Raw genomic sequence first — 25,816 nt, forward strand, 5'->3', positions numbered from 1 at the left:
CGAGTGAAACTGTTCCCTGTTTGCCCTGTGTCTTTCATGGGAATTTTCTTTCTGTGATCAAAGGTAAAATTTGTATTTTTAAGGGCAGAAACTTGAGTGGCTCCTGTACAGAGCGCCAACAAGCTTCCATGAAACATCTATGTTTGTATTTACCTGTCTTTTTTTATTACCCTGTTTCAGAATAATTCTACAGGAAATTTTCAATAAAATATTAAATTAAATGGTGTGTTTTGGCAACCCAGTTTGGCAACCATGATACTCATGCAGGCTTTTTAAAACAATGTTAACCTTGGCAAATATTTTGATCATATGACAATGCTGTCAGTGATTTTAAGGATCAGTAGTTATGATTGTCTTTAATTTTTTTTTAAATATTATATATACATTTTACATTACATTTCATATCACTTTTTGATGTGAAGTATGATTCATATTTTACTGTTTAACTGCACACAATGAGCTTTAAAAGTCTAAATTTGACTGTTTATCATTGATTTTTCAGTTTCTTTTGACCATATGTGGGTAAGAATGCAAGTGGATCGTAATTCAGTGAAATTTGGTTTATTTAATGAAATGTTCAGCATTTGACATGGGAAGTGGCCTACTATCATTCTTAGACGGATCATATGAGCTTAACTCATTTACACTTCAGACTTGAGAAAGACATAGGAAGAAGTCCAGACATAAACATATCGTAACTAAGAAGCATACACAATGTTCTCCCTTTCCTTGTCCCTATTTGCTTTAATTTACTCGGATATAGTTCACTTGCACAGGAACAATTAAGTTTAATAAAATTGCAAAAAAAATTTGCATCACATACTGCACTGGATTTCTACAAATGCAGGTGTTCACAAGGGGAAAATCAGAAAGCCACTGAAACTAGTGTAACTTGCTGTATCATCATAAACCCAGGTTTGCTTCCAAAGTTGTGTGGAAATCTGATCACCGATCTCCAGCGTGAGAACAACACCATTGCTGCCATTACCATTGCTAACTGGCTTCCAGGAAAACACAGAGCACTGGGTTACACCGTTCTTCAAGAGACTGACTGCCATTGTGGCTCCACCATGACAATGAGCATAAAATCTGAAGTAATAGGCTCCTTTTATTGGTGCTGTGAAAATACCTGCAAGACACGTGTACAAAGTAGCCATAGAAAATGTCATGTGAACTGGTTTAAGAGCTGCTGCATGCCATTACAGTACTGGTAATGGTATTCTCTTTACAGTACTTACCAGTATTTGAGTCATAGGCACTTCCAACATTACTAAATACTTTTTTGTATTCCAGAATTTTCAGAGCATCAAATGGCCCAGTTGATCCGTCTCCAGATCCCAAAAGTCCAGCTGAGAAAGCAACCTTTTTGGCTGAAATAAGTGAATAGACTAATGTAAAATGTGTAATCAAATATAATGTGTAATTTAAAACAGGTTTATGGGAATAAAATGTGCCTTATACTTGCCTTCATTTTCTTTTTGGACAGTTTCAAGCTTATGTTTCAAAACTGTATATACGGAATACACATTGATATGATAATGTTACAATACTACTAAACAATGCATTTAAAAAGATGTGTAAGTTGTAATTTCCTTAAAAGAGTTCATAAATTGTTTTTTCCTCAATGACATGTTCAGTACAAATCTACCTTCATTCTCGCTCAATACGTTGGTCAGTGCTTCTTCTAATTTTTGTATCCTTACATCCATGTTTTTTAGCTTCTCGATCTCAGCAATAATGTCTACACTTGGTGAGAATACATCTTGTGCAATTGAGCTCTCAGCACAGAGCAGCAGTACCAGCAGCAGTACTGCCATTGTCTCGCTTTTCATTTATTCGCTTTTCTCCTGCGATTATTCCAGAATTCAGCTTTGAATGGCAAATGCTGTTCTTCAATACTTTGTTTTATGGTTGTGAAAGTTTGTAAACATTTGTACTTTAGACTGATGCTGGGAGGGTTTTATTTATTTTAGTAGTCCATTAGGGCGAATTACATGTAGAATTGGGTACACTGAAAGTACATTTTCAGCATAATATTTGCATTAATGGATTATGTATGTGTGGTTATGTGGTATACAGTCTATGTCCAATGTCCCCACAAAGATGGCAATATCCGAAATCTTTGTCCTTGTCCATGAGAAGTGATGCTTAAAACAAAAAAAAATCTCAAAGTTTTCTGTGATTGGTAGGTTTATGAGATAGAATATACAGTTTGCACAATATGAAAATCATTTGTCGGAAAAAACATGAAAACCCAACATGAGTGTGATTGTGTAGTGCACGTTTGGCTATAGGTCTACTTGTGAGGGCCAAATGTGCTCACTTATATAGTCAAATATTATGACAATATGTAACATATGTAACTTGGTAAAATTGGTATAGTCTGTGCAGATATTTTTGGAAACGGAACGCCCATCAAAGTCTTAGAGGCTGCGTCCCAATTCGCATACTATCCGTACTAAATAGTATTCGAAAAAAGAATTAGTATGTCCCAAATCTTAGTATGTTGAAAAAAGTATTCCAAAGATTCCCGGATGGTTTACTATTTCCGGTCAGAATCCGAAGTGCAGATTGATGCGCACTCTAACGGCTGATATTGCCCACAACCCATTGCGAGATGGACGAGCATTCGATTAGAACTACAAACGCGGATAAAAAGTGTTAAAAAACTAACATGACGGTTACGTGAGTCTGACGGTTAAGTGGAGAGGATTAGATAAAGTGGTTTGAGTGAGCAATTATCAGTATTTAACCTGACGAAAAGATATTTATTCAATATTATCCACATTATATTTCTCCTTCAGCAGCATTGAGAACTTTTGTAATGATACGTTTGGCCATTAACTTTCCAAACACATGAGAGGAGTCTCTGCATTAAAGACCCACGAAAGGCAGATCATCGAGCGACTACATTTCTCTCCGATACGGTAGGAAATTAAATTGAAAGTGGGGGATTTGAACTGTCACGATGATTGACAGGGCAGTTTAAACGGTGACAGGACGCACGTAACAGAGTCCGTTAAAGATGACGAAGTAGTATGTCCCAAAGCTTGCATACTCTTCTGCTACATACTTTTAGGACGTAGTATAAGTAGGCGAATTGGGACGCAGCCATAGTGACAGTAATCTGTTAATATGTGTCAGGAGTTATGAATATGAAAACCGCGTCGGTACCGTTTGATTGTAATATGAGCCTCAGCTGATCTCATTCATTAAAAAAACTCCTCTATTCTCCTCACGAAGACTCGCGACAAATCAACATCCCTCAGGGCTTTTAGTTCAAAAGTGTGCAGATGAGGAGACATATTGATAGATTCTCATATCTGTGTCAAATTTCTAAACAGAGGAGTATTTTTTTATTCAATACTTCCTCAAAATGCGCAGATATAGCCTAATCATGAGCGATTGAGTCTCTTATGTGTTGTTTTCAATTCATACTGGCAGCCGGAGGGCGCTCTGTGCACATGTAGTCCATGTACAGACAGACGAAGAAGATACCATGTGCCATAATAGAAGTCCATAATAAAAGCTTCCTGAGATCGCGAAACATACATTTGACGACTAATAAACACTCAATCGCGACGATGTTTGTCTTCAAGCCACTTAGTCTTCAAATGCTCATCCTTGGGCAGATGAAAAAAGTTTGCTTTTGAGTCGCACTTCAGAACACAGCGTCTCGTCGCCATGATGTTTTCTAGTTTTCACTGGCGTCTTGGAGTGCAATAAGTGGGCGTATCGTATTCAAATAACTTGACAAGTTGACGTCATCTAGTCAGAGAAAAAGCTTCGGTCTTCTAACGATTCTTAAAAATGACTCAGAGTCGACTCTTACTTTTGAAAGAAAATAACTATATATACGGTGCACTGTCATATTTCAAACTATGCAGGATGTTTTTGTTCATTTAGATCTATGTTACACACTACATGAAAGGTACATTTAAAAATTCCATGATAGGTGCTCTTTAACACTTTCCACACATGATGACGAAAATTAGTGTATTTACTATTTGCCATATCAACATTAGGCCTATTTAGAGAAAAAAATATGTGGAAGATATCACTGAACATTCATTTAAACATAGCAAAAGTAAATTTCTTACTTAAGTTAATTTTTCACCTCGGTTTTTTGTGTTTATTTAAAATAAGACAAATCTGATATAATTTTAATTAATTTAACAGTTGAGATCGTTTTTTTAATGTTGATCTAACCAGCAGAAGACACGAGCAGCGGTTTACATCCCAGTTGAGCAGATAGGGCATGTATGGTGTGGGAGTGGCGTGGGAGTGACGTGGGAGGTAAGTTGTCACAAGGAGCGCAAAAGATTTACATGGAGCACGACATCTAGAAGAACCTAGTGGAATCACCCATTTTGAGAAAACGCTGAACAGGTGGCGTTTTGTTTAGCCTACTCAACAGGTGAGTAAGGTTGGCTATTATATTGAACAGATAAATAGCGATTGGATCAGAGTTCATTGTAAAGCATTATCTGTTGCAAAGGGTCATTTAATTATGGTTGTGGGCTGGAATTTATTTTCAAGGGAGCACCGTCCGTTAAACTTTAGTTTACAGTAATGTCTTCAGTCAGCTTGAGATCCTATACATTTAAAGTCGTGAATGTTTTATGAGCAGGAGGATAAACTTCGGCACAGGAGCCAAAGCACAACCAAAACAGTGTTCTTCCGCAAAAAAACAAACAAACAAAAAAACACAATTTGGTTTTTTTAACCGCTAGAGGGCCAAAAGTTAGACATTTTAAAAGGCTTATAAATCAAACAAAACATGTTTTTATCTAAATCTGAGTGTTAGAAAATATTATTAACCCGATATAAAATCAATGGAAGTCTATAGCTGCTGTCCGTAACTTTTTTTGTGTTCAAGATTTACAATAATTATATAATGAGAATGTACAACATGAATCCATTTTCCAAACCGTGTTTTTGTCTTACGGTACACTTATAATAAGGGTTTATATTGGGACTGTTTCAGACCAGTCTGGTAGGAACCGCTGCGGAGGAGCACAGTCCCTGCGTGACTCGCCATAGAGAGAAGTAGCTCCGGCTGCAATTTTCTTCCGCAAGACGCATGCAGTTCTGTTTATTAACCGCTAGAGCGCAAAAAGTTACGGAATGCAGCTTTAAACTTTAATAATGACTCAGGAACAAACAGAAAGGCAGGGATATACACTCCAACATAACTTAACGTGCAACTTAAGTAGTGAACAGAAACAAGATGATTAACTAGACACAGCCATAGATATACATAATAATTATTATGTATATCTATGGACACAGCTGGGACAAATTAACTTACAAGGGTAACCATGGGAACAAAGGAATGGGGGGAACTACATTTAGTCATTTAGCAGACGCTTTTATCCAAAGCGACTTACAAATGAGAGCAATAGAAGCAACTAGAACAGTCAAGGGCAACAATATGCAAGTGCTGTAACAAGTCTCAGTTAATACTGAGACTAAACAAGGAACAAATCAAAATATAAACTGAAAGTCCCAAAACTCGGGGGTGGCAGGCACCCTGGAGTCCTTGAGGACAAAGCAGTCACGGGACTAAGGACGGGGACTGAACACATCACAGGTGCCAACCAAAAGTCTAATAACCAGTTTTCCTCTGCTGGTTTCACATCTGGTGACGTTGCCACAGGCATGGCAGCGGCAATCTTGGCTGGAGTGGAGTGAGGCAACTGAGGCTGAGTGGTCGTCTCAATGGACGGTTATGTGGAGGGTGCAAGTTTAGGCTGAGTTGGAGCAAGCACCTTTGAGGTGGGACTGGAGGAGGGATGTTATGTTCTTAAATTTCTTCAACAACAAAATCGGAACCATTAAGCCAGAGGATGAAATTAATTGACTCGACCAAGGACAAACAATGCTCAGGAGATATACTTCCTCATCCAGTCCCATCTGAATTTAAGCATTGAGCGTAGAATCGCTCCAACTCACCAGATGTGAAAACTTTACAAACTCCTCCACATACTGCTCCAGAGGATGACCCTGCTGGAGGGAGAGGAGAAATTATTCAGCCAGTTTTGGTGTTGGTCTAGTCATCTCTAATGGTTCGTGCACCAGGAAACTGAACAGAGGAACAAATCACAATACAAACTGAAAGTCCCAAAACACTAACAGAACCTATGCACTAAGATTTGTACAAAGATTCTCAACTATGGTATGAAAGATATTAGAGAATGATTTGATATACTATTTTACTTTACGCAATATGTGTGTAAACATGGCCAGAAATGGATTTTCTTGTATTGCAAAATTAAGAAAATCCAATTTTCTTATGGTCACTCATGATTTCTTTGACTAATAAGCAGGTAAATTGACTAAAATAGCACCAATCTGCTTAATTAAAACGTAATAATAATGTAATAATAGACATGAGACATATAGGAGATCTGACAGTCACAGTCTTAAAAAAAATTCACACACCCCGATTTATCCTTGTATATGGAAAATATACCAATACATTTTGTGATTTGCAGACTAGTTCTGCAGCCAGCATATCAATATATATGTGGAATATAAATGACCTTTGAATAAGAGCTCTCTGTGCATATCAGCATTCTTGTCTTTAATCTGTATCATATTATTTTTACCGCTAGATGGTGCCATAATTGAAAAATATTATAGTTTTACTCAATCGCTTTGGCTCAATTCTCGCATGAGACTTTTTTTTCTCTCAAAACAATACGTTCAGATCTCTGAACAATTCGTTTCTTGTTCACATCAGATTAGAATTTCTTATTGATTTATGCAAATTGCATTTGTTTTTGCACATGTGACTAAATGCACATGGCTTGTTGATCAAAACTGAGTTGATTCTCAGTGAAACTGTCAAACTCTTCACAACTTTTAAACATTCTTTCATTGTGTGAGCCATCACATGCAAAATGATCCATTCAGTGATCAAAATCAGACATGTTATATTCTATAAATATTTATGTTTGTTAAATTGCAACACACACACATACTATACACCAATCAGGCATAACATTATGAATATCCTAATATTGTGTTGGTCCCCCTTTTGCTGCCAAAACAGCCCTGACCCGTCGAGGCATGGACTCCACTAAACCCATGAAGGTGTGCTCTGTGGTATCTGGCACCAAGATCCTTTAATAATAATAATAATAATAATAATAATAATAATAATTGAATTGTTACATTTATATAGCGCTTTTCTAGGCACTCAAAGCGCTTTACATATAGAAGGGGGGAATCTCCTCAACCACCACCAATGTGCAGCATCCACCTGGATGATGCGACGGCAGCCATATTGTGCCAGAACGCTCACCACACACCAGCTTATTGGTGGAGAGGAGACAGAGTGATGAAACCATGTATATGGGGATGAATAGGAGGCCATGATGGACAGGGACCAAAGGGCAAATTTGGCCAGGATGCCGGGGTTACACCCCTACTCTTTATCGAAGGACATCCTGGGATTTTTAATGACCACAGAGACTCATCCGAAGGATGGTGCTTGTTACAGTATAGTGTCCCCATCACTATACTGGGGGCGTTAGGACCCACACAGACCACAGGGTGAGCACCCCCTGCTGGCCTCACACCTCTCCCAGCAGCAACCTAGTTTTCCCAGTTGGTCTCCCATCCAGGTCCTAAACAGGCACAGCCCTGCTTAGCTACAGTGGGAAACCAGTCTTGGGCTGCTGTACTGTAATTTGCAAGGTGGGGCCTCCATGGATTGGACTTGTTTGTTCATCACATCCCACAGATGCTCGATTGGATTGAGATAAATGCTGTGATGTTATTTCCATCAAGAGGTGCATACATTTTTAGTCCAGATCTTGTATTACCAATGCAAGAGTCAAGCACTCCGTAAAGTATCCTCTAGCACATTCCAAAGACTTTCAATGAATTTAAGGTCTGGACAATTCATGTGTGAAAATGATTCTTCATGCTCACTCCCAACCATTCTTTCACAATTTGATCCAGATGAATCTTGACATTGTCATCCTGGAATATGGCCATGATGTGTCTTCCTACATGGTTGCTTAAGAAATGAAAAGCTACACACCATCAATTAGGGTTGGAAGAACTGTTGCCAAACATGATATAACATGCTAGAAACATAAAAAATCACTGCAATAATGATCCAATCATAGACTCTTAAGCATTTGCCAATTTAAATCCAAACAACAACTTTTTTTTTTTTGTGGCAGTGTATTTCATAGTCGAATCAATTTATGATGCATAAAATTCCCATCCCACATTTTTTTCTCAGTAAATATCATTTGGAAATACATCCCATCAAAGAAGTAAAATAGATTGCGAACAGGATTTCATATCGACTCCAAGTGTTCTGATGTCATATCAAACAAACGGCATCACCATTTAATTAAGGATTATGCTAAATGTGCTGATGCTTTCGACACAGTCAACACCGGATATGCAGTGACATCCAAGCACTCGCCTTTTACTTACGCCCTCCTTTTCATCACATCATCTCTCTCTCAAACACACTGCTTTGCTTCATCATTAACCACCAGCTGATGACTAAATAGGCATTGACTCCACAGGCCACTACATAAAGAGGCTGAAGGGAAGAGAACATGCAAGATCATGTTACATGATTTTTATTAATAACTCGCCTCTCGTCTTTCAATTTGTAAAGTAATCTTGAGCTATTTAGCTACCATGCGCACACATATAATATTGCGCATACACTTACTGTAGTGTCCCTCACAGAGTTTAGGCACGTAGGCCATTAAAAAAATATTCTCAGTGCTGATAAACACACTGAGCATGAATGCAGTAGGGCCACATATCATATGCACCTTCATGGGTCAGAGAGAAGTGCAAGCCAGAATTTATAGCCCAAAAAGTAAACTGACATCTGTGAAACCCAAGGAGGTGCACCAGCCTTGTCTCTCCATCTCGTCCTGAAGTGACCTAGTGCCACATTCTAGCACCACAAATGAGCCAAGTGCGGCAAACAAGACACCCCTCACCCCCTACCCTCGCCACAAGTCTGTCTCCATGCTACATCTTGTATTTTTAGCCAAGATCTAAGCTCTGTATAGCTTAATATGGCAGAGAAAGCCTTCATTCTCCATCTCATTCTTTGTGTCACGCTTCAGTTTTTGTTGTCCCGTGTAGACAAACTCTGTTTCCTTAACATTTTATGGTTATACTAAAGAGGTCGTATGGTAACTAACTCTACTTTGCCTTGCTGTGATCTCCAGTCTGGCTAACTGCATGAAGAAATGTGTCTCTCTCTTTTTTAGCAGCCCCCTCTCTCTCATATCAATCTCTCTCTCTCTCTCTCTCTCTCTCTCTCTCTCTCTCTCTCTCTCTCTCTCTCTCTCTCTCTCTCGCTCATGCACTCACCTCATCCCACCCCCTAAAATGCTCTCGACCCTGTTACTCGTCTCTTTTACTCGTGTGTAGGGGTTTCATACAGGGGGCCTCAGGACTTGGTCTTGTCTGTTCTGGGTGGCGGGGATCACAGGTCCTTTCTAATTTAATTTTATGAAGTTTTAAGTCGATTTGTTTTCAATTCAGTGGAACTACAGTTTTCCCTACTTAAGTATTGAATCATGAAGTGGAACCTAGTGTTCCTTGGGCTCCTTCTGACCTTCGGGCAGCTGTCATGGGGCCAGAAAGGTATGGACATCCCTGAGTACGATGGAAAGGACCGCGTTCACGAGCTTAGTGCCAAGAATTACAAGTCTGTGATGAAGAAATATGACGTGATGGTGGTGTACTACCATGAGCATGTAGGATCCAACAGAGTCGCCCAGAAACAGTTTCAGATTGAGGAGCTGGCCCTTGAGGTGGGTTTGACTAAGAAATTGGCCAAAAGGGAGGGGTTGTTATTGGGAGCAGCTGGATCCAGTGTAACTTTGGGCAGTTGTGAAGCACAGATGCTAATGAAGATCCATTCATGAAGAAAATCACAGGATTTGTCTGTTAGAAAAGGATTGTCGGATTTGTTGTTGCTTACCGAAATAGGAATTTAAATGCACACTTGAAATATATTTGCTAAGTCACTAACTATCATGCATGGCTAACCGGTTCTTTTAAAGTCTGCGCTCTAGCGCACATATTATTTGTGGGTTTCACATTGTGCAGAGTTTTAATAAGAGCAGAACATATGTGCACATAACTGCTTGTGAATCAATGTCAAAATGTTATGCTAATTATAAAGCTGTTATAAGATGTGTTTATTAGATAAAAATATGACATTTAAACAACTTAAACATAGGCTAAAGTTAATACATTTAAGTTGAAGTACTAGATTTACAAAAACGAATAAATTGTAAAAGAAAATATCTAATTAAAAACTAATGTTGAAATGAAAAACTAAAAACGGATCATAAAAAATCTGTACTCATTTTAGTATACTAAAATAACACTAAAACCCTTTGTTGTATGAAGTCTTATTTTAACTCTTGTTTAGTACATTTTAAAGATATAGCCGATAGAAGAATTAATGTGCTGCTATTTATAGCATGTAGTATTTTACTTCCGGTACTTTATGGTTCTGCTTTTGGAAAGTACATTTACAGTAAACAGAGCTGCATGGCACTTTGTGTTTGCACTGATGTGTCGATTTTAATCTGTGGATGTTTGAAACAATAATTGCTCTCTCTGATGCTTCCAGCCTTTATTAGTAGCCATAGTTTTTGATTGTTCCACCATGATATGGACAATTACAAACTCAATTAATTAACGATATAGATCTTTCTGTGGCCTTGTTTGCTCAGAAGGAAAAGTACTCCACCAGAGCGTGGGGAATGTGGTGCTGCTTACACCAGCCATGAGAACAATCTTGACTATGGCATCTATGATCAGAAAAGAGCTGATGCACCACACAATAAATTTGCACCCTGAGCATGAGCTCGGATGGGTCATTTTTCAAAAGAATTTGCTTTTCTGGTTTCATAGCAGTAAATTTTCACGTTGGGCTTGTCGACAGGCCCATATGCGGACACCAAAACTAATTCTAAAAATGGATATGTAATGCAAGATAGCATTTGTAGCATGTTGAAGCATCAGTGCTGATATTTTCATTCTGTCTTGTTGGTTCAAACATCAAATGCATGCAATGAGTCACATGTTGTTACAGTGTCATGTATTGTACAGTGTATTATGCTATATATAGCACATGGTATACATCACCAAATTGTCAGCTGCTGGCCTCTGCCGATAATAATAGTACTGTATCATATGTATAGGGCCTGAATGACAGAGCATGGGTAACACTATATTAGATTACATAAGAAGTTGGAGATTAGCCAGCTATTGACAACAGTGTTGTTACTGTTAACTATAACTAGGCTATTACTAAACTGTTAAACTAATTGTTTAAATGACAAGAGATGTTGCCTTGGCATCTAACTAAAATAAAATAAGTTTAAGTAGGCCTACTAAAATTACTAAAACTGAAAAAATCATTAAATCATTCAAATTAAAAAACAACAAAATTACTAATATGGCTAAAAACTACAATTAAAAGGAAACTTTATTTTAAATATTAATAAATACTCTAATCGAATATAAATAATACTAAAATAACACTTAAAGTATAAGAAAAATTTACAAACTTCTCTTTAATTTCAAACCAATCTTTCAGATAAACACCAATTGGGATGTGGACAATACCACAACCAATCCTAATCAAGCTCACTAGAAAACATTATCATCTCCTCAGCAGGCAGAACCCACCCCATGTGGTCAAAAGGTTACACCATCATTTAGCCGTGCTGTCACCTCCTGGACTCAACAGTGGTCTGTTGTTATCAAGAACATTGTGTGCAGGTCAATCCTCAAGCGACAACAGACATTGATGTGTTGTGTTTGTTGGGATTAGTAGTTTAAATGAGCTAATGTAAGTAATTGTAAATCTAAATCTCAGTTTAAATGCTGATGGGATTTCTGTTGGACATTGTGTTTGGGAGAAGGGCAGGAACAGACTGCCCCCTGACCTTTTAATTTTCACCATAAAATGGTGTTTATACTTTTTTTGTGCCAAAACATACAGTATGTATAAAAGTAGTCTTGGTTTCTTAGTTTAACAGTTGTGTTAACATTGTTCATTATACTATCAGTGCATTATGCACTACCTTTTTCTTGATAGACCTATGATGTGAGGGTAATGTGTGCCTATTTAAAAAAAACATTGCCTATTTAGAGGCCCGATGGCTGTGGTATATCGTGTACATGAATTTGGCCACTGGTAAGGAGAGTACGGACCCAGGCTCACTACACATAATTTTTTTATTCTAACTTATAACAACTTGAGTGCTGTGTGAGCTCAGGAGTTTCGAGCATGAAATCTGCAGTGTCGGTTGAGAGTACTAAGTGTTGGGCACAATACTGTACCTGTCAGCGGATCCCAGGAACCTGAACGTCACCACCACCTTGCCAAAATAGTCCTGGTTGGTCTCTGCAGCAGCGCTAATTATAGACGCCTCTGCTGTCATAGCTGTTTGTGTGGCACAGGCCGCTGTGATGCTCCATAACCGAAGATCTGCTTTCTGCCCTTATAGAAATGCTTGTATGCTCTCATTTACACCAACCCGACCTAGGGTGTTTTTTTTGGGTATATTTCCTTAATTAAACAACATATTTATGTTGGCTAATAAATACTCATTAGGCCTATGAGAGAACTCAGTTATAGAGAGGATACAGTGTACCGATTTGTTTTATTGCATTTATGAATTGTTGATTATATATACAGAATTGAAAAGTTATGAAGATATGATTGAAAGAGATGGAGGGATGTAAAGAATAAGGAGAAGGGCATGTTTTCCATGGCTGTGTGTTGGATTAAACGTCTCCTACTCCTTCCTCTATCCTATCATAAGCAAACTCTCTCTCTGCTTCATTGCAAAAATCTTCTCTTGTTGACTCATGGCTTTTTGTGGGTCACCTTATATAGCCGTGGCCTATTTGACCTTTAGCTGAGTTTAGCCTAAGGTTAGTTTAACAGACATACTGTATATGACCCCATTTGATGCTAATATGTTGTACTGATGTATAGGAATAAACTGATAAGAAAACCTTGAGATCATTCTAAAGACTGAGAAGAAAAGATCAGTGAGACATTATCCTATTATCGAGCACATTAACAAAGAGAAGAATTATCACAGAAATGTTGCTGCTAATATTACAGAGACAAAATGGAATAACTTGCATAAAATTCTCAAACAATCTTTCAAACACTTGGATAAACCTTTAACTTAAAAAAAAAAATCCTTGGTAGAACTGTAACTTTCACAAAAACATTTCAGAATTTAGACAGAACATTTTTTTTTTTTAACTGGATTTATAGGCCTGCAACATTAGGACATATAGATAGAAATTAAAATTAAAAATTATTTTATTTACTCACCCACAAGTTGTTCCAAATCTGTGTGAATTCCCTTTTTTGTGTGGAACACAAAATGAAAGTTTTCTGTGCAGGTCTTTTTACTGTGCAATTACAAAGAATGAGGACTAAAGCATTAAAATTTATTTTAAAAAGTCCTACAAATATCATAAATGCTGTCCATAAACTTGCACTAAATTTCAAGTCTCAGATTGAAAATGTAATTTATTATTCAAAAAACGTTCTCCATGGCATGTTAATGAGAGAAATACCAATTTATGATTCATGAATCATTCTTATGAGAAATAAGAATCACCTTCAGTGATTCCGTTGGTCTGGATGGTCGGAAGGATTTGTTCTGATTAACTTACTGACTTGATTTGGTCACAGCAGTTAACTCATACACTATATTGCCAAAAGTTTTGGGATGCCTGCCTTTACACACACCTGAACTTTAATGACATCCCATTCTTAATCTGTAGGGTTTAATATGGAGTTGGCCCACCCTTTGCAGCTATAACAGCTTCAACTTTACTGGGAAGGCTTAGGTTTAGGAGTGTGTTTATGGGATTTTTTGACCATTCTTTTAGAATGCAGTGCAAATTCATCATTTGTGATGTCAGGCACTGATGTTGGACGAGAAGGCCTGGCTTGCAGTCTGTGCTCCAATTCATCCCAAAGGTTCTCTATCTCTTTGAGGTGCTGGCCAGTCAAGTTCCTCCACACCAAACTCACTCATCCATGTCTTTATGGACCTTGCTTTGTGCACTGGTGCGCAGTCATTTTGGAACAGGAAGGGGCCATCCCCAAACTGTTCCCACAAAGTTGGGAGCATGAAGCATTAAGAGTTCCTTTCACTGGAACAAGGGCCCAAGCCCAACCCCTGAAAAACAACCCCACACCATAATATACCAAACTTTACACTAGGCACAATGCAGTCAGGCAAGTACCATTCTCCTGGCAACCGCCAAAACCCTGAATCATCCATCGAATTTCCAGACAGAGAAGTGTGATTCGTCACTCCAGAGAACACGTCTCCACTGCTCTAGAGTCCAGTGGCGGCATACTTTACACCACTACATCTGACGCTTCGCATTTGGTGATGTAATGCTTGGAGGATGCAGCTGCTCGGCCATGGAAACCCATTCAATGAAGCTCTCTACGCACTGTTCTTGAGCTAATCTGAAGGCCACATGAAGTTTGGAGGTCTGTAGCTATTGACCCTGCAAATTTCATAAACTGACTTATTGCACAGGTGGCAAAATTTCATGGTACCATGTTTGAATTTACCGAGCTCCTGAAAGCAACCCATTCTTTGAAAAATGTTTTTAGAAGCGTCTGCATGCCTAGGTGCTTAATTTTATACACCATTGGCAATGGAAGTGATTGGAACACCTGAATTCAATGATTTAGAGGGGTGTCCCAATACTTTTGGCAAAATAGTTTATCTATATAGATATCGCATAAGGTGCATTGCTCTCCACCATATTGGAACGCTTTGACTTTCCATCTTCAATCTAGGTATTCACACATAAGAATATCTGCAACAGTAGTCTTTAGCAGATGATTTTCACAGGATTTAGTTTATCATTAATGTTAGATAACTTTGCATTTGGTAAATAAAAAGAATAGTGGTTATATTGTTTGTGTGAGTGTTGAGCATCTGAAATATTGACTTTTTGGTAAAAATGGCGGATGTGTTGACATATCTGAAGTAGTTGAAGGAGTTATCTATGTTTAGATATCTACCCAGCTAACAGGTTCTCTCAAAGTCATGAGCAAAAATTCTCCCAGTAACATTAATAAAACGTTAGGTAAGTGTTATCTGGTTTTTAAAAATGTTCTCAAAATGTTAGCACAAAAAACGTTATTTATACATTCCTCATAAAGCACTTTTTTTTGTCTAATGTTTTTTAAATGTTTCAGAATTTTCAGAGAACATTAAAAAGTAGCATTCCCATAATGTTTGCAAAATGATAAATGATGTTCCCTTAACGCTTGCACAAAATTAAAAAAAAATAAAATAAACATTTGAACATTTGAAAAACTAGACGTTTTGAATGTGCAGAGAACTTTTAGAAATAATAATTTCATAACCTAATTGGAACGTTAACAAAATGTTATTAGAACATATATTTGTTAGCTAGGTATGCGTTTTTTTTTTAAAGTTCATGCAGAGCTATGAAAAAGCAATGCATTCAAAAAACCTTATACAGTGTGCATATCACATGTTTATGCCACTTTTGCATCCTTTTTTAAGTTTAAAAGCTTCGGTCCCAGTGTGTAATTGCACAGAGAAGAGCTACCAACACAGAGAAATAAAGAAATAAATTTGAGAAATAAAGTCAAACAAGTTTGGAAGTTACTGATATCCTATTCTACATACACTGCTGAATTATTTAAATATATTTAGAGTGACGTATGGATAAAAAATACTGGTAAAATGAAGATTGTGTGTCTGTATGTATAGGAATGCAAGGGCATTTGTTTCAGTTTGGTTCCTCATAATGTTTGGAGAAATGGTTTTGGTGCACCTGTCACCACCCCAGCACCCTGTTACTCCGGCTCAGCAGGCACATGTAGCACTGCTATTGGTGGAGACAGCTGTCCATCATACGGGTCAAGTTTCACACCGATTTAGAAAGTGCAAGAGCAGCGCTCCTGATGATGGCTTTTATGGATGTAAGACTGTGGAAGAAACTAACTACAGTTCTTACAGCAGAGCCTGAAATATCTGGGCAGGCAGAAAACAAATGTGCCCTCCTTGTCCCACACAGTTTGTTTGTACACAGTGTGTTAGCTACCAAAACCAGTTATCATGTTGTTAATAAATACATAATATTTGTGCTGATAGGATGCAAACCCTACTAATATTAAGACATGAAGTATCCTTACCTTAGTGTTTCCTTCTAAGAATGCCCTCTCAACACAGTTATTTTGTGTGAACAGCTTACTTTTTAGGGCACCACTAACATGTTTTTAACCATCTCGACCAAATCACACATGCTGTTCGAAGAAGCTGAAGGACATTAAACATTTTATTTTTTGTTACACAGCTTGCTGCACAAGTCCTGGAGGATCTTGACGACGAGGACATCGGGATTGGCCTACTCGATGAGAAGACAGACAGAGCTGTTGCCAAGAAACTAGGTAAGTATATTCCAAAAACACTCAAATATGACCATACTGGTGTGCGACATGCTGTACTATATAATACATAATATTTGTACTAGTGCTGTCAAATCGATTAATTGCAATGAATTCCATCTAATATAAAATATAATATATAAATATAATAATTTATACACATATTATATAAACACAATTTTTATGTTACACTCACCAAAAGGATTATTAGGGACACCTGTTCAATTTCTCATTAATGCAATTATCTAATCAACCAATCACATGGCAGTTGCTTCAATGCATTTAGGGGTGTGGTCCTGGTCAAGATAATCTCCTGAACTCCATACTGAATGTCAGAATGAGAAAGAAAGGTGATTTAAGCAATTTTGAGCGTGGCATGGTTGTTGGTGCCAGACGGGCCGGTCTGAGTATTTCACAATCTGCTCAGTTACTGGGATTTTCACGCACAACCATTTCTAGGGTTTACAAATAATGGTGTGAAAAGGGAAAAACTTCCAGTATGCGGCAGTTCTGTGGGCGAAAATGCCTTGTTGATGCTAGAGGTCAGAGGAGAATGGGCCGACTGATTCAAGCTGATAGAAGAGCAACTTTGACTGAAATAACCACTCGTTACAACCGAGGTATGCAGCAAAGCATTTGTGAAGCCACAACACGCACAACCTTGAGGCGGATGGGCTACAACAGCAGAAGACCCCACCGGGTACCACTCATCTCCACTACAAATAGGTAAAAGAGGCTACAATTTGCACAAGCTCACCAAAATTGGACAATTGAAGACTGGAAAAATGTTACCTGGTCTGCTGAGTCTCGATTTCTGTTGAGACATTCAGATGGTAGAGTCAGAATTTGGCGTAAACAGAATGAGAACATGGATCCATCATGCCTTGTTACCACTGTGCAGGCTGCTGCTGGTGGTGTAATGGTGTGGGGGATGTTTTATTGGCACACTTTAGGCCCCTTAGTGCCAATTGGGCATCGTTTAAATGCCACGGCCTACCTGAGCATTGTTTCTGACCATGTCCATCCCTTTATGACCACCATGTACCCATCCTCTGATGGCTACTTCCAGCAGGATAATGCACCATGTCACAAAGCTCGAATCATTTCAAATTGGTTTCTTGAACATGACAATGAGTTCACTGTACTAAAATGGCCCCCACAGTCACCAGATCTCAACCCAATAGAGCATCTTTGGGATGTGGTGGAACGGGAGCTTCGTGCCCTGGATGTGCATCCCACAAATCTTCATCAACTGCAAGATGTTATCCTGTCAATATGGGCCAACATTTCTAAAAAATGCTTTCAGCACCTTGTTGAATCAATGCCACTTAGAATTAAGGCAGTTCTGAAGGCATATGAAGGTCAAACACAGTATTAGTGTATGGTGTTCCTAATAATCCTTTAGGTGAGTGTATATGCGATTAATCACAATTATGTTAGATGCGATTAATCACAATCAATAGATTTGACAGCACTAATTTGTAGATTTTTCTTTTATAAAAAAATTTTTTCACACAACAAAAGAGACATGGTGATCAGTCACAGCACCTAGAACAAGGGTGTCCAATCCTGATCCTGGAGGGCCACTGTCCAGCAAAGTTTAGCTCCAACCCCAATTAAACACACCTGAACTAGCTAATCAAGGTCTTACTAAGAATACTAGAAACGTATAGGCAGGTGTGTTGAAGCAAGTTGGAGCTAAACTCTGCAGGGCAGTGGCTCTCCAGGACCGAGTTTGGACACCCCTGACCTAGAATATACTTTTTATACAGTGCATCCGGAAAGTATTCACAGCGCTTCACTTTTTCCACATTTTGTTATGTTACAGCCTTATTCCTTATTGTAGAATTTTCCTCAATTCTACAAGCAATACCCCATAATGACAACGTGAAAGAAGTTTGTTTGAAATCTTTGCAAATGTATTAAAAATAAAAAACAAAAAAAATCACGTATATAAGTATTCACAGCCTTTGCCATGACACTCAAAATTGAGCTCAGGTGCATCCACTGATCATCCTTGAGGTGTTTCTACAACTTGATTGGAGCCCACCTGTGGTAAATTCAGTTGATTGGACATGATTTGGAAAGGCACACACCTGTCTATATAAGGTCCCACAGTTAACAATGCATGTCAGAGCACAAATCAAGCCATGAAGTCCAAGGAATTGCCTGTAGACCTCCGAGACAGGATTTTATCGAGGCACAGATCGAGGGTACAGAAAAATTTCAGCATTGCAGCATTGAAGGTCCCAATGAGCACAGTGGTCTCCATCATCTGTAAATGGAAGAAGTTTGGAACCACCAGGACTTTTCCTAGAGCTGGCCGCCCGGCCAAACTGAGCATTCGGGGGAGAAGGGCCTTAGTCAGGGAGGTGACCAAGAACCCGATGGTCACTCTGACAGAGCTCCAGAGTTTCTCTGTGGAGAGAGGAGAACCTTCCAGAAGAACAACCATCTCTGCAGCACTCCACCAGTCAGGCCTTTATGGTAGAATGGCCAGACGAAAGCCACTCCTCAGAAAAAGGTACATGAACTCTTGGCCTGAATGGCAAGCGTCATGTCTGGAGGTAACCAGGCACTACTCATCACCTGGCTAATACCATCCCTACAGTGAAGCATGGTGGTGGCAGCATCATGCTGTGGGGATGTTTTTCAGTGGCAGGAACTGGGTGACTAGTCAGGATCGAGGGTAAGATGAATGCAGCAATGTACAGAGACATCCTTGATGAAAACCTGCTCCAGAGTGCTCTGGACCTCAGACTGGGGCGAAGGTTCATCTTCCAAAAGGACAACAACCCCTACAGACAAAATAACAAAGGAGTGGCTATGGGACAACTCTGTGAATGTCCTTGAGTGGCCCAGCCAGAGCCGAGACTTGAACCCGATTGAACATCTCTGGAGAGATCTAAGAATGGCTGTGCACACCGACGCTCCCCATCCAACCTGATGGAGCTAAAAAAGACTTGTAATTGGTGCCAAAGATGCTTCAACAAAGTATCGAGCAAAGGCTGTAAATACTTATGTACATTTCATTTTTAATAAATTTGCAAAGATTTTAAACAAACTTCTTTCACATTGTCATTATGGGGTATTGTTTGTAGAAGTGAGGAAAAAAATAATGAATTAATCCATTTTGGAATAAGGCTGTAACATAACAAAATGTGGAAAAAGTGAAGTGCTGTGAATACTTTCTGGATGCACTGTATATAAATGTTAACCTATATAAATTAGTCATCAGTCACTCAGTAGGAGAGGATACTGTTTGTGTGTTTTAGTGCACATTTATATTTATTGAAAAAATAAGTCCATGCATGTTATAGGGTTGTTTGGATGATATATGTCATCAAATAGGACGTTAAAGTAATTTTTTGACCTGTCATGAAAGTGTAATTGGATCTGATTGTGTGTTTTCTGGTGGAAATCCTCAAAATTAGTTCTGCTGTTTAAAGGGGCTATATGCGTTTTTCTGAAATTTAAACTCGCGACTGACACCTGTGGCCAAAAAACAGAACTGCTCTTATTTTCTGCTCGCTCTCGCAGCGGTGGTGACGTCACATCCGCAGACAGCGCGGGGAAAAATCCGACCCGACAGAAAATAGGAAAAATAGGATACAGGCTTATAGGTGCACCCACTGTGAGTGGACAAGGTGTCAGTATGCTCATCAGGAGATGTTTGAGTCATTAATGGTAAAATAAAAAGGCTATTGTTACGTTTATTTTAAGGAAAAAGTTGCATATAGCCCCTTTAAGGCTTTATTTTGTGTTTTATTGATGCCTTTTGTATAGATTTCTTGTCAGACTTTAGGACTTATGCAGAAGAACAACTATGACCTCTGGTGGACATTTCTCAAACCCCGGTTCTCGCAGGTTCATTTCCTTCTTTGTGCTCCTCAGGTCTGGAAGAGGTTGACAGTATCTATATCTTCTTTGAGGATGAGGTCATTGAGTACGATGGAGAGCTTGCTGCGGACACTCTGGTGGAGTTCCTCTATGATGTGCGTGAATAATAATTTAGTCTTCTCTCACATTTTTAATTTACTTCTTGCTCTTCCATTTTCCCATTGCTCTCCTTCTTGAACAATGCACACTTGGCCCTCAGTTTCAGCAGTCTGTCATACTGTCATCACTTCCTTTTCTGATTTAATCTTTTCTCAGGTCATTGAGGATCCAGTTGAGATCATTAGCAATGTGCGTGAGTTGAAAGGTTTCCATAATATTGAGGAGGATATCAAGTTGGTGGGCTTCTTCAAGAGTGAAAAATCTGACCGTATGTATCCAAATGGGAATTGTTTTACAATTTTCCACAAAATTTAAGCCAGTCAATGTTTTGAGAAGTTCACCAGTGATCTTATGATTTTAGACTACGATGAATATGAGGACGCAGCAGAGGAGTTCCATCCACACATCAAGTTCTTTGCCACCTTTAGTCCAAAGGTAACTAATGTAATCATAATTTACACAACCCTGTACTTACAGAAATCTAGTTTGAACAACTGGACTGGACTTTCTGCTGATATTTAGTTTTTATATATTTTTACGAAATAAGTGAAAATGTCAAATAATTTTAACTGGCAAAAAGAGTTTTCTAGCATTTAGATCTTTATTTATGCTAAAAGGACTTTATGAATGTTTAAAATGATGGTAACACTTTACAATAAGGTTCATTAGTTAACATTAGTTAATGTATTATTAACTAACATGAACAAACAATGAACTAAACATTTGTTACTGTATTTGTTCATCTTTGTTAACGTGAGTTAATAAAATACAGTCGTTCATTGTTTGTTCATGTTAGTTCACAGTGAATTAACTAATGTTAACAAACACAACTTTTGATTTTTATGATGTATTAGTAAATGCTGACTAATGAAACCTTATTGTAAGGTGTTACCAATAGTTTTAATAAACAAAATCACTTTTTGCTTTCTACTTTTCTAAAACTTTATTGACCTGAATAGTAATATTTTATGGCCGTCCACAGTGCTTTAAGATGATTGTAGCTCCACAATCAGCTGTAGTGTATAACAATATTTATATAAATCTGCATGATTCATTTTAAAAGCAGCACCTTTAATTTACCTTGGAGTTTAATAACCCTGAAATTGACAGTCGATCAAAGCCATTGCGATGCCTGTTTTTTAGGTTGCTACAAAACTAGGCTTGAAGTTGAATGAGGTGGACTTCTATGAGCCCTTCATGGATGAACCCGTCGTCATCCCTGGTAAACCCTACAGTGAGAAAGAACTTGTTGAATTCATTGAGGACAATGACAGGTGTGTCGATTGATGTGAAAAATGTTTCGAATTGGGAGAAATGAAATCAACAGTGAACATTAATGGAAATGTCTCCGCAGGCCAACACTGAGGAAAATGCAGCCACACAACATGTATGAGATCTGGGTAAGCTGATGCTGTGTCAGTGAAACAATCGTTTTTTACGGTGCTTGCAAGGCAACACTGCATTGATATTGCTGAAACATTCTATTTTTCTTCTTTTTTGACAGTTTGCTACAATAAATTCAGCTCGAACCACTTCACATACAGACTCTTTTCAAAGTTCATCTTGTAGATAATTTCACTCTGCCATTGAGATGAATGGGAATGCTAATGGATAGCTCTCTCCAGGTATTACAGACCTCCTTGATTTAGGCATCTAAAGTATATAATGAAAAGTATAGTGCTATAAATGTACACGAACATGTACACAAATGTAAATCTAACTCTTTAAAGCTAGACTGTGTACCTTTTTTATTTAAATTACAAAATTGTATTAATGCAAGAGTGCAAAAAATAATTCTTCCTAACCATTTCTTTAACCAAATTGACCATGGATCATTCTAAACTGCACACCTCATAGGAATCACCAGTTGTAAAAACAACAACAAAAAAGTTGTATTTATTTGTCCATCCGTTCTGATAAGATGCTCTTTATCCACTGGTGAACACCAGTGCTTTGAACAGCAACAAAACAAAATCTTCCGCGAGACAAATTCTGCAAAAAAAACTAAAAAACATTAACTGCTAGAGGGCCAAGTTACACTGTGTAGCTTAAAAAAAAAAAAAAAGATACACATATATAAAAAATAGGTAATTAATGCAGAAATGCATCATTTCAAAAAGGGTCCATATCATTCAGCAAAGCCTAAACCTTAAAATGCTTTTTTTTTTTGCTGCCTTGCAAGCACTGCTATTTAATATAATCACAGGATTATCTTTTAGAAAATGTTTCTAGACATGATGAAACTAATGTACAGTAAATCATATTATAAATCAAATTATATTGTGTTAATAAAATAACAAGGAAATTGATAAGGTATTCCAAGATGTGACCTTATGATTTGTAGTAGTTTGTACACTATTGTGATACTAACAGAAAAGCACAAGATCTTTCCCTTCATGTACTGTAACCATCATTTTCTGACAGGCGGATGCTCTTGATGGCGAGCATATAATTGCCTTTGCTGAAGAGGGTGACCCAGGTATTAGATATATTTATTATGCTGCTTAAATTGGTCGTTTTAAAATGTAATACAACTTTATTCCTCTCTTGAATGGGTCTGACATTTCCTTGGGCTTCTTTCAGATGGCTTTGAATTCCTTGAAATTGTGAAGGAAGTGGCAGAGGATAACACAGACAATCCTGACCTGAGCATCATCTGGATCGACCCTGATGACTTCCCACTGGTAACCCTATGGCTGTTATTGCACTATGAAATGCACAGTCATTGGATATTCCAAATATAATCCTTGTTGTGAAAGTAGATACCAGAGCTTAAGCATTTCTCTGTGGCTTGCAGCTCGTCCCCTATTGGGAGAAGACCTTCGACATTGACCTGTCCTCACCTCAGATTGGTGTAGTGGAGGTTGATGATGTAAGTTTCTCACCGTAGGATTTCAGTGCTGTTTGTTGTGTCTTTTGAGACCCAAACTGAGTTGTTGTGTCTTCTGCAGGCTGAAAGTATCTGGTTTGATATGGATGATGATGATGACATGCCAACAGTTGATGAGCTGGAGGATTGGCTGGAGGATGTGCTAGAGAACAAAATTGATCCAGACGATGATGACGATGATGATGATGACAACGACGATGATGATGATGACGATGACGATGATGACGACGACGATGATGATGACGACGATGATGACGACGACGATGATGACGACGATGATGACGACGACGATGATGACGACGACGATGATGACGACGACGACGATGACGACGATGATGACGACGATGATGATGACGACGATGATGACGACGATGATGACGACGATGATGATGATGACGACGACGATGATGACGACGACGATGATGACGATGATGATGACGACGATGATGATGACGACGACGACGACGACGATGATGACGATGATGACGACGATGACGACGATGATGATGACGACGATGATGACGACGATGATGATGACGATTAAACTTTTACCATTTTACATGCTATGTATTGTCCAACTAAAGTCTGTTTAATTGCAACTGTCTGAATCATCAACGTTAAAAAAATTCCTTTAATATTTTTTGTCGGAAATCACAAGGTTAAAAATGTTATCATTTAACTGTCACCATGTTCCACACATATCTAGGATTGTATTCATCATTCGATCTCCCATTGACCCAATGTTTAATTCAAAGACCATGCCCTCTCTTCAGATATTCACTTCCAAATGTTGAACTCATTAGCAATAGATGCGTATTGCTTTCAGTTCATTGCCATCAATTTCTTTCGTTCATATGACATACTGTAATTAATTGGTAGGTAAATACACCAATGCGTAATACATTTGGAAAAGGACCTGACTTTCAAGCATTAAAAATGTAACCTAAAATATGTAAGATCATCAGAGGGAGCAGCAACATTATTTTAAGTGTACATCCATCTGTTGAATTTGTTGTTACTGTCTCAATGTTTATTTGTACTAATATGTGGATGGATTGTTTGTTCCTCTGTGATAGGACCTAAAGGTGCTAAGCAGGATTTTCCTCAAGGTCGTTAGTCATACCTTCTTTCTTTGTTAAGACAGGATGTGACCTTAAGTGACATTAGCTGGAGAAGGGATTGTCCAGCCTTCCTTCTGTGTCTAAAAAGTGTAGTAAATCACAAACATTTTCTACTGAAAAAGAAACATTGATATTTTATTTTTTTTAATGAAGACATCTTTGTTTTACTCTTAAGTCTTAAAATAAAAACAAATTGGAATAAAGTGATGTACATTTTTAGATGATTTTAAGAAGCATTTGAGAATTTTGATCTGGAGGTAGTTTATAGTTTTATGGCATTTACATATTCAGCAGGGCACTGCATTTGTCTTCTCTGTACCATAGTGTCATGTGACATGATGTGAGGATACAGATGTTTATGCCAAATTATACTTTTGGTACAAAAGATGTTTTGCCTGCAAGGTTTTTCTCTTGCGGTCACAAGGGTTTACTATCTCACATAGAAATCGCAAATGTGATGTGCTTGAGTGTTTTGGGTTTTTTCCCCTTTATATTCTGTGGCACTTTCCACAAATAGATTTTTTTCCCTTTTTAACAAAAGGTCAGTAAAACAAGTCATCTTTTGGAGGTAATTTTTATATTAGCCGTCTTATTTTGGATTCATTTTCTATGGGTTGAATTCGATTTTCTCTTTGATTTTTACTTGGTTTAAGTCAACATGGAATGAAAATTCACTCTATTTTCTAAATGCATGTCATAGATTTTACTGTGAATTTTGACCTCGTAATGTTTAATCAAAATGTCACAACTGGATATTTGGGTGCAAACTTTACTCTGGTGACACATGCAGGACTTCCCCAATCATTTAGTCCGCTTAAACTCCACCTCTGCAAACTTGCCTCCATTTTTAGGTGCAATGCCCACATCACAAGTTCCAAAGAACCAAGTCCCTAACCTGCATTTTTTCCTTTTTCAATAATCCATTACAGTTTTATTTACATCACAATACGGAAGAAAATATGTGCTATATATTTGCTATAGAAAATACATTTGCTACTTCTGTTTCATCACGACTTCAAGTCCCTGATTTGTGTAATTATGTCATTTTTATATAAACATTATAAAAAACAATATACAGTGCATCCGGAAAGTATTCACAGCACTTCACTTTTTCCACATTTTGTTGTTACAGCCTTAATCAGAAATGGATTAAATTCATTAGTTTTTCCCTCAATTCTACAAACAATACCCAATAAAAAACAATACCATTGTTTGAAATCTTTGCAAATTTATTAAAAACAAAACACACAAAAAAATCACATGTATGTAAATATTCACAACCTTTGCCAGGACACTCAAAATTGAGCT

At 38.0% G+C, this 25,816-nt stretch overlaps 2 protein-coding genes across 2 annotated transcripts; one reads left to right on the forward strand and one right to left on the reverse strand.

Annotated features, from left to right (window-relative positions):
- Positions 1-389: 389 nt before the first annotated feature.
- Positions 390-1,921, reverse strand: LOC307127526 (complement C1q-like protein 4). Its single transcript, XM_079818793.1, has 4 exons — positions 1,649-1,921; positions 1,466-1,507; positions 1,239-1,370; positions 390-1,129 (listed from the first exon to the last, which is right to left on the reverse strand). Exons 1-4 carry the CDS (start codon positions 1,830-1,832, stop codon positions 852-854), a joined length of 636 nt encoding a protein of 211 aa, XP_079674919.1. The 5' UTR covers positions 1,833-1,921; the 3' UTR covers positions 390-851.
- Positions 1,922-9,374: 7,453 nt separating this feature from the next.
- casq1a (calsequestrin 1a) lies at positions 9,375-25,388 on the forward strand. The gene is made up of 11 exons (XM_079818774.1): positions 9,375-9,812; positions 16,408-16,501; positions 20,393-20,493; positions 20,654-20,765; positions 20,859-20,932; positions 21,641-21,771; positions 21,852-21,897; positions 22,922-22,976; positions 23,081-23,181; positions 23,295-23,369; positions 23,449-25,388. The coding sequence occupies exons 1-11, from the start codon at positions 9,576-9,578 to the stop codon at positions 23,929-23,931; spliced, it is 1,509 nt and encodes a 502-aa protein (XP_079674900.1). The 5' UTR covers positions 9,375-9,575; the 3' UTR covers positions 23,932-25,388.
- The last annotated feature ends 428 nt before the right edge of the window (positions 25,389-25,816 follow it).

The sequence above is a fragment of the Gobio gobio genome, assembly GCF_949357685.1.
Source record: "Gobio gobio genome assembly, chromosome: 6".
Lineage (NCBI taxonomy): Eukaryota > Metazoa > Chordata > Actinopteri > Cypriniformes > Gobionidae > Gobio > Gobio gobio.